The 10,215-nt window shown below is 39.6% G+C and overlaps 1 protein-coding gene across 4 annotated transcripts; it reads left to right on the top strand.

Annotated features, from left to right (window-relative positions):
• Positions 1 to 765: 765 nt before the first annotated feature.
• On the top strand, positions 766 to 10,182 carry LOC122767801 (zinc finger protein Eos-like). Of its 4 annotated transcripts, none has more exons than XM_044023274.1 (8): positions 766 to 1,016; positions 2,834 to 2,891; positions 2,993 to 3,097; positions 3,382 to 3,642; positions 4,244 to 4,411; positions 4,494 to 4,643; positions 4,897 to 5,028; positions 5,441 to 10,182. In XM_044023274.1, the coding sequence occupies exons 2-8, from the start codon at positions 2,852 to 2,854 to the stop codon at positions 6,319 to 6,321; spliced, it is 1,737 nt and encodes a 578-aa protein (XP_043879209.1). In that variant the 5' UTR covers positions 766 to 1,016; positions 2,834 to 2,851; the 3' UTR covers positions 6,322 to 10,182. The 4 variants fall into 4 exon arrangements, with proteins under 4 accessions (XP_043879209.1, XP_043879210.1, XP_043879211.1 ...); XM_044023275.1 differs by lacking the exon at positions 766 to 1,016 and adding an exon at positions 2,622 to 2,734; XM_044023276.1 differs by lacking the exon at positions 766 to 1,016 and having other exon boundaries at positions 2,622 to 2,891; positions 3,382 to 3,636.
• Positions 10,183 to 10,215: the final 33 nt, after the last annotated feature.

Below are 10,215 nucleotides of genomic sequence, written 5' to 3'. Positions count from 1 at the left end.
AAATAACAAATAAAGTAAAGATCAGTTAAGTATTTGTACTTTGTTGCGTTACAACACTGGTGTAAACGAACAGCTTGTAGCAATAACGATCTGAATTGGGTCAGTTCGCCATTAAATATGAATTAATCTGCTTGTTCATGTAAGAAGTGATCCACCTAAATTACCCTGACAACTGCAGTGTGTAACATTTAGGAAGTTTTATTGGCATTAATTGAATACCATAAGTATGTTTATGATTAAGTGTACAATTGCTTTAAAATAAAAATCACTTTAATTTGTTTTGTTAAGGGCCTTGCTTACGGAGGCTGCCATCTTGTACCACCATGTTTCTACAGTAGCCGACTGGACAAAGCAATCGGAACGTTTTATGTTTCGAAACTAGTTTACTACATAAAGAAAAAAATTAAGGATCGCTCTCCTACATGACAATGACTTCAAACCTTACAAACTGAATACATAACACTTTAAGCCATCAGTTAACAGACTGGTGAGGTTACAAGTATAAGTGTTTGTTTTGATATACAGTTCACAACAAAAACATTTATGATGCAAAATGAATCTGTAAATATGTAAAAGTCATATGCTTTAAGACGTTCACTCAAATAACATTGTAAAAGGTGACTTCAACTTCTACCAAAGCCATTTTCTGATAACATACCTGTTCTCAAGTATCCCTTTTAGGTAGTCTGCTTGAAGCTAATCGAGTACAGTTTGACGTAATATGCAGTTTCACCATTAGGTGTCACCATTTCTTACAGCGGCACTTTTAACCACCACAACTAAATTCGCGACTAACAACATTCAATAGACTGTTTTACATAATACCCCTGCGGACTTTGAGTATATTTATTGTGTTGTCATTCAGATTTATATGTCCTGTTTGCTGCTGCTTGGTCTCGGGAGACACCGGAAATGGCTTAGGGCAGAAGGTAACTGCTGCCGGGAGAAGCGGCCATAAACAGGCAGATGAAAATACAGAAAACGCTCACTGACACGGCCCTGCCAGAGAGGGACAGGTAATGCAACAATTCCTAGGAAAAATTTAAACCACTTGTGTATTTGCCTGCCTATTCTGTGTTGAGTTGTTGATGTCAGCCTCGGGGTTCAGAGAGAACAGGCCAGCTAGCGTGCTAACCACTAGCTAAATTAGCCATAGCACGACGAGCGGCGGTGGGTGCCATAGCAACGGTTTAGGAAACATTGGCTGTGATGCTAGCTAGCGTACAGTAGCTCGGGTTAAGGGTGGTTAGTTACGCCACTGTTGAAAAGGCACCGATATTTCAGTTGCCTGAAAAGTGATGAGTTGCAGTTAGTCAGCACCATCCACTATGCGTCACTACACCAATTTATTCGCTGTCACTTAACTTTGCGTTTATCATGAGCCGTCAGGGACGAGAGGCTGTTATGTTACAGTGTTGTGTCGAGCTGAAGTGGCTAACGGTCCATCACATGCCGTAAGCTAACGTTAGCCACCTAGGCCGATGTGTGAACATTGCCTCGACGAAACGGTGTCCTTTTGTTCTGCGAACTGGATCTATGAATAATTGTTCTCAAATGAGGTTAATGTAATAACTTCTCATCACGAAATCATTTTCTCGGTGTTGTCATTAGTCAACACAATTTGTACCGAGTCAAACAGCTGAACTGCAGCTCCACAGGCTAAATGTAACGCTAACTTAGCCGCTGGTACAATTAGTGCAAATACTGTAGCAGCATCTGTTAATCTTAATAACATTTACCGTCAGATAATGTCACTGGGAAATGAATGGTGCAGTTTAAAGTCCATGTCTTTGTGTGATGTCAAATTTGACCTCCGCCCAATCTACTGCATGAATATTTCCTGTCATTTTAAAGAACGTTGCACTGTATTAATGTTTGAGTGAAGTAGTGAATGAGTTTGATCTTAACTAGGGCTTGCAATTAATGATTATTAACATAATTGATTGATCTGTCAAATATTTTTCTCAGTTAGTTGTTTGGTCCATGAAAGTCAGAAAATGTTAAATTGTACATTGGTGTTTCCCAGACTTAAAATGATATTCTGTAATGTCTTGCTTTGTCCACCAATTTAAATATACACTTTTAATGATTATTTTTTTATCCGGAGCAAAGAAACCAGAAAATACTAATTTGTAAAATGCTGAAAAATCATAGAGCAGGTTTTAATTATGAAAGACACTTGAACCTGGTTATTGTCAAAAAACAAATTTGCAGCGTAAAAAAGGGTCACACACTCTAATATTTTATTGGACTGCCTTTAGCTTTGATTACGTCACTCATTCGATAAGCTTCTGCAATGTCTCAATATTTATTTCCATCCAGTGTTGCATTCATTTTTCACCAAGAGCTTGCATTGATGATGGGAGAGTTGGACCACTGCGCAAAGCCTTCTCCAGCACACCCCAAAGATTCTCAATTGTGTTAAGGTCTGGACTCTGTGGTGGCCAATTCATGTGTGAAAATGATGTCTCATGCTGCCTGAACCACTCTCTCACAATTTGAGCCCGATGAATCCTGGCTTTGTCATCTTGGAATATGCCTGTGACATCGGGGAAGAAAAAAAATCCATTGATGGAATAATCTGGTCATTCATTATATTCAGGTAGTCAGCTGACCTCATTCTTTGGACACATATTGTTGCTGAACCTAGACCTGACCAACTGCAGCAACCCCAGATCATAGCACTGTCCCCACAGGCTTGTACAGTAGGCACTAGGCCTGATGGGTGCAGGTGGTGAGTTTTTTTTTTGGCCAGGCAGTGTGGTTAGTGATTAATGTAGTCTATTAATTGTTGCAGCCCTAATCTTAATCGCTGACAAAACTGTCATTTCAGTATTCTGCTTGAACTAGCATGGATGTTGATGACTGTAATGGCCGATCTTACATATCAGGTAGTACTCCGCTATTTTGCAGCACAAATATACTTATCTTCTCCAAGTGTTGACATGTTTAAGTGACAGATCGTGCTTGTGTTTTTCTATGTTTGTTGCAGCTAGTGGAGACTCTTCCATGGAAAGAGAGTTTTCTGGGGCCCTTGGAGGTCCTACAGTGAGCACCCCAAACAGCAAGGAGACCTCTCCTAGCCGCTCCCTCAGTGGTCAGTGAGAAAATCTCATTTATTTTGCATCTGTTTTTCCCAATCTATCTAAACTGTAACAACCTGCCGTGTCAAATTTGAGATTATTTTTAGGGTGTTCATACAGTGTACCATATATGTATATATTTTTTTACCATTCAGATTACACATAATATCAATTTGAGATCACGATGATGAGAAAGCCCCACCCCAATCACATAAATCTCTATCTTTTTTCAGTCTGATATCTTGCAAGGTACCACACTCATCTAAGACATTCTTTATTGTTGCTCTTGCACCTCTAGCAAACTCCATTAAAGTGGAGTTGTACAGTGATGAAGACCCAGGTCGCAGTACTGAAGATGAAAGGGGGGAGCGGGTAGAAGGAGGGGGGTCAGAGCCAGGATGTGAGGTTGTTGGCGGCTACAGGGAGCTCACCAATCCTGAACCCACGCCAACTGGAGCCACCAGGCTGCCAAATGGAAAGCTCAAGTGTGACGTGTGTGGAATGATCTGCATTGGGCCTAATGTGCTCATGGTGCACAAACGCAGCCATACAGGTGACTGTGAGAAAACATTTATTTTTTATTAAATGAAATAGGACAGATATAAAATATGTCTTTGGCTTCTAATTGGATCATACATTTTTCATTAGGCCTCCCTCGACGTTTTCTTTTGGAATTATATGCACCATGGGGGGGAAATATCATCTTGAAAAATGTTGATTATGTGAACATTTTGCTTGTCCAAATGTATTTCTGCTCAATAATCAAGATGAATAACCGAACACCATGGTTCTTAAACTGTGGTATCTTCCTCTAGTGGTCCGGAAATACTGTTCTACTGTATATAATAGGGTATGTGATCAGAGTGGAGCTGAGGAATTTTGACCAGAGTGCATAGAAAATTAAAAAAGAAAAATAATGATTAGAGACACCTTATCTCTCGCTCCATCGTCATCTAATTTCACTATACCAGTGTGTGTGTGTGAAGTATATGTGAGGAAGAGGAGGATGATGAGAGAGTAAATCTGCCTCCTGTAAAAACTATGTTAATGTTGGCAATAATGTTACTTTGAGGGCTCAGGTGGTACTTCATATAAAAAAGTTTGAGAACCACTGATTTAACAGATGTATCCAAGTTTAAAATGTGCCAATCTGTCCCCAGGTGAGCGACCATTCCAGTGCAATCAGTGTGGTGCGTCCTTCACTCAAAAGGGTAATCTACTCCGACACATCAAGCTGCACTCAGGGGAGAAGCCCTTTAAATGTCCCTTCTGCAACTATGCCTGTCGGAGACGAGATGCACTTACTGGCCACCTTCGTACTCATGCAGGTAAAAAAAAGTTCAAGCCTTTTTAAAATTAAATTTGACTTGTATGAACAATAATAATGCCACATTCCAACGTTGTCCCCAGTGTCTTCTCCAACTGTTGGGAAACCGTATAAGTGCAGTTATTGTGGTCGGAGTTACAAACAGCAGAGCACCTTGGAGGAGCACCGTGAGCGTTGCCACAGTTACGCGCGGAGTCTGGAGTCGCAGCAGCCATCCAGTGCACAGAATCCAGGTATGTGTTTTCTTTTGCATATCAGAAATAAAGAACAGTTTCCCACGAATCAGATTATTGTGCTGCAAATATCCATATCCAAATGGACTACTGTTGTTGTATCCATTGAACAAACCTCCAGTTGTCTCCCAGTTTTTATTATATACCCAAAATTTGGATTAGATTAAATACATCTAAAACCTTCGGAATGCTGTCTCGGTAATAAGAAAACCCCAAATATAATAACATTACAATTTGTTTGTACTTTGTGCAGGAGAGGAGATGAAAGAGCTAGAGTTTATAACAGACTCTGTACTGCAACCCTCTGCAGACAAGATGACATTTATTGATCGGCTGGCAAACAGCATCACCAAACGCAAGAGATCCACACCACAAAAATTTGTAGGTGAGCATTTGGTCTCAGTGTGGATGGGTTCCGGAAGCGTAGAGGGTCGCATTAATTGCTTGAATTGAATAGCGCACGCTTTAGGGCTTATTTTTTTGAGATGTGATCACCAGCTTTTTTAGGATTTTTTTTTCATTTGTTTTTTCCAAGTTGCATGATTTACACAACTTGCCACCCATTATTAAGGCCTGATTTCACCTATAGCTGCGGGACTAGACTGGGAACAGTGTTTAATTTGACTGTTTTTGTGCATTCAACAACAGCAGAACCACCACTGTCCGGTGGTCAGGTTGTTTACTTACCTGGGCAAGCTTTCCAAAGGATGAATCTCTTATTTTAAATGCAGTCGTTGACATCTTCCACAGAGGTTTTCCATTTTACAATATTATGAGATTGTTTCTCTCCATTGCAGGACAAAAGCACATACGACTCAATCTTGGAGATGCACCTTATGAGCTCAGTGCCGGTTTGGATAAAGATGGTGAGATGCACGTAGATCTCGAAGCTCAGCACTTTACTGGTCTGGGAGGAGAATATACAGGCATAGCAGGTAATGGAGGAGGGGTATCAGACACTCTGAGGCCTCTTCACCTTCCCACCACTCACCCTTCATGTCTACCAGAACTCCGGCCGATCCACAGCTCCTCTCACACCCCCATTGCTTTAGGGCCGAGGCTGGATTGTTCAGGGACAGTGACTGGGCTGGGAACAGCAGGTTTAGGGGGAAGGGAGGCAGCAGAGGGTCATGAAGACCTGCCTGTTGGTCGAAGTCATGCACCTTCACCTAGCAATGGTTGCCAGGACTCTACAGACACAGAGAGCATGCCAGATGAGCCATGCAACAGTACTGCTGCGACCCCAGTGCTGCACAGTAACAATGGTCACCACCTCCTCTACTCTAACAACCATAACCCAGTGCCTCCTCCTGTTGCACACCACAGGTGTCGGGACAGACATAGTCCCAGCCACGCCAAAGAAAGAGAGGTGGAAAGAGAGGATGGAGGCCACACAGCCCCACCACCTCCTGCCCTCGCTCCTACTCCCAGCTCACCTGCAGCGCCCTCCTCCACTTCTAGGGAGGCTTTTCGGGTTGTAGATGGGGAAGGGCGGGCTGTGCGCTCTTTCCGTTGTGAACACTGCCGTGTTCTTTTCCTGGATCATGTTATGTTTACCATCCATATGGGCTGTCACGGTTTCCGCCAGCCTTTTGAGTGCAACATCTGTGGCCACCGCAGCCAGGATCGCTATGAATTTTCTTCTCACATCGTCCGTGGAGAGCACATCCTTGACTGAGGATAAAGGGTGAACAATCTAAACCTATTTTTAACACTCAGGCGAGGACCTGGCATAGTTTGGTCTGCACACACATTAAAGGGGAATGTTTCAATAAGCATGTACCAGCAGCAGTAATATAAATTTTGCATGTGTGTTTCTAAAATTACGATTGTGATCCTTTCTTAAATGCACCTCGAACAAAAAATCCATTTAAAATACACTTTTAATTGAAGGTATTCTAAAGTAGACGAAAAGCTAATTCACTTTTTCATCCGGACGTGCCTTGCTCCAAACTTCACACCTGCTGCACAAATCACAGTAGACAAATCTGATTTTCCATAACATGAAAATGTCTCCTCCTTGTGCACTTTACAATAATAACATTTAAAATGGAATCTATTAAGTTTTTAACACCTCTTCAGATTAACGATTTCCTAACAATGACTACTTCTTCTTTTTTTTGATTGTGAAGTGCAGACCAAACTCAAACACCAGGTCCAAGCTGAATGGATATGAGTACAAGACCTAGAAATGCACTTTTGGTTCTAATGGAGGTTTGGCTGACAGGTCTGAGTGTGTGTGTGTGTGTGTGTGTGTGTGTGTCTGTTTGTGATTGTGTGTAAGAGAATGTGAGGGACCCCGTGTGTTGTTTTGAAAGTCAGTTGAGTAAATAGGTGGAAAATGAAGGCCTTTACTTGTGTGAATGCCCAAAGAGGCTTTGTGTGAAATGTTCTTTTTGTTTTTCTATGACTGCTTTTGTTGCACTGATATTTGCCAGAATACTATGAATATATTAAACTATTTTATAGAATACATTAATGACTGCACATTTCTCTGAAATTTGAGGAAAACTGATTAAATGTTCTTCTCACTTGGATAGGAGTATCACTGCCACAGCTTTAGAGATTACTCAAGAGGTTATTGGGTCTTTACCAGTCCCTGACATTTTCCCTTTCATCACTTGATATCAACTTTCATCCCTTACTTCCATGTTTAAACATAATTTTATCTCATTGTATTGTGCCTTTCTTCACCCCGTTCACACCTTGTTGACTGGACTGAAGGACACAAAGTCTCATCTTGAAAGCATTCATTTCGGGTGATTTATAAAACAAATGAGGCACTCAAATTGTTTTTAGACAAGTCTCTGGCTTATGGCTTTGCAGTTTGCACATCTGTTTATCCTAGATGTTTGTATTGTGTCGTGTTGGCAAAGAACCAGTTCTGCTAATTTATCAAAGACTTAATGTAACACTGCATTTGGCTCATGCTGCTATGACATGAATGAGTGATGTAGCAGTTTATAACCCTCCTCCCAAGAATGTCTGTGTATTTGTTTTGTTTTTGGACACATTTCAGACTAAAGAATCACCAGGCACAGTCTTGGTAAGATTGTACGGAGATAAAACATCAGAAGAAACAGTCACTGTCAGCGTTGAACTTCTGGCTGTTTACGTCGTAAAACAACATTGATGTGTTCTTTTAACCGTTAATATTTCTCACTGAACACAACTTGAGCACAATAAGTTGTTCTGTCCAAAATGTAATTTGCAAAGTTTACACCACAGAATTGAGTACAAAAAACTGATACGTGTTAATACGCGTTGCGTTTGTAGATGAGATTGATCTCCCGTCATAAATTACCTCAAAAGAAAGTTTTGCATATTTATGGAGCGCTGATATTCAAAAGGTTTAAAAATAAAATATATGTGACAATCAACAAAATCATCAACCAACTTAATCCCATCAATGTTTTTTTGAACAAAATGTCCCCTTTATATTTGTCTAAATGTAGATGTATCCCACTTTGATAAACATTGCTTTTTAATTGCAGGTTTAACAGAAACCACTGATTTATCCAAGGTTAATTCTGTCACGTGTTGAATTATCATATTTTTCAGTAGTGGTCTAAATGTATGAAAACTCACCAAATGATGTTTTTTTCCTCTGTGGCTAAAGCAAAGAATCACAGTTTCTCCTCTGTTAAGCACTTTATAAGAACAGAATCATGAAAACTTTTAATGATCATACTATGTACGTAGTATGAGCTATGATATTAAAATTATCTTGGTTTAGCAGAAGACATTTACAGAAAAGTCTCCCAAATTATAATTTGGAATTTCCATTTGAAAGTAAGTGAAAATGTTAACCTGAGTTCAGTTTTATTTCGTTTGACATTTGGTGAGAAAAGTTGCTGTTATTTATCTGTGTACGAGTTTTTGTAAAAGAGGAAAAGTCACTTGTTGGCACAATGAGATTCTTTGTCTGTAGTAATCAGAACCCTTAAAAAATGATTAAAACGTCTGTTTGATATACAAAATCAGATGATCATGCCTTAATGTATGAACAGACTGTTAGGTCGTGGTAGCTGTCCGTTTGTAAACTATAAAACACGGAAGCCTGAGATGTGATTTTTTCTGCAACCTGAACTAGAAATCATGATGTGACTCAAGTGTAAATGATTTGACAACATTGTTTTAATTGCAAATGAAACTGAAATTATTGAGTTTACATGGACAAAAATGCTTTGATGCATCATGAACACCATACACCAAACACCATCTATTGTGTCGCAACAGTAAAATTCATTTTGTTTTTGTCGCTTGCAGAAGACATTTGAGTTAAGATGTTCAGGTTTACATTTCCTGTGAGATGTTTGAAGACCTACATAACATTTCATTCTGTCTTCATATTGGTTCACTTTCATCAACAGGGTTCGCAGATGAATCCTAGATCTCAAACTAAGACTAGTCTGTCACAGTTGTATAATGTTAAACAGTGAATCTAAGAGGCTGTCAAAGAGTAATCCATGTGATAACATTTTGGCTTTAAACACTAGGCACCAAACTAATTCACAGATTTCGAAATTCAAATAATATCTGAATTTGTGAAAGCTTGTCCTATTATCAGCTTTTGATCTTAAACCCACATGTCTTCAGCAGTAAGAAAAATAAGGCATTGGCTTTTTCATTCATTCACTTTACATGGACTGTATATTCTGATTTACAAAACTAATTCAAGCTTTAGGTGTGATTATCTGGTGCAAGTATTTGGCTGTTGTGCCTTTCGCCTGAGGTCCTGTCTCCATTTCATTTCTATTGGTTTGAATTCCCATTTTCTGGCTGCAGCCTTTTTTGGCCATCTTGGAATTCTTATTCTTAAACACTTGTAGAAAACACTTAATTCACCAGTAATCAGTGACCTTGGCCACAACCAGATGACCATTGATGCATCATTACTTAAATAATGTGGGAAGCTAGTAGCCAAAGATGAGCCAACTTAAAAAAAAAAAAGGTTTCTGTGCACCTGAGCCCAAGGCTATTATGTTGAAATGTAGAGCAGTTTATGATGTAGAATATTTATGAGTCCCAGTCCTGAATTCAACTAACCCCTGTTAAAATGTGTTTAAGTCATAGGTTTTGTGCAAAGCAGGTTGATTTTTCTCCCCTTCAAAAATTGTGAGTTTGGATGTAGTGCTATATTTCTCTGTGCTACACTGGACAGTAATGTGCTTGTCAATCCAATGCATGTGGTACCAGTGCTCTTTGCACCTTACCGTGCACCCTTGCTTTCTGAAGGACAACCAAATAAACTGCTCCAATTCAAGACTAAAGCAAAAGAAACCAAGCCTAGTTTTGTGGTATTTTGTGTTTAAATGTTTTCCTTGTTGCACTATTTGCTCTCTTTGGTTTTACTGTTCAACATTCCCCTCCTGTAAATGGGCTGATATTGCTTTAAGTAACTGCAGAGCCTTTTCAAATGTATCATATGTAATTATGCATTTGCATAATCTGATCTTAAACTACTGTAAATTTTGTACTGTAAGAGTCTATTCCAAATAAAAAATACTTGACAGGCCTCTTTCCTGTGACAATACAACACATGGTCAGATGGAAATAATGTGCTTCACAA

This window comes from Solea senegalensis, linkage group LG4, assembly GCF_019176455.1.
Source record: "Solea senegalensis isolate Sse05_10M linkage group LG4, IFAPA_SoseM_1, whole genome shotgun sequence".
Lineage (NCBI taxonomy): Eukaryota > Metazoa > Chordata > Actinopteri > Pleuronectiformes > Soleidae > Solea > Solea senegalensis.
The sequence above is the reverse complement of the archived record's forward strand: the minus strand, read 5'-3'. Positions and strand labels throughout refer to the sequence as shown.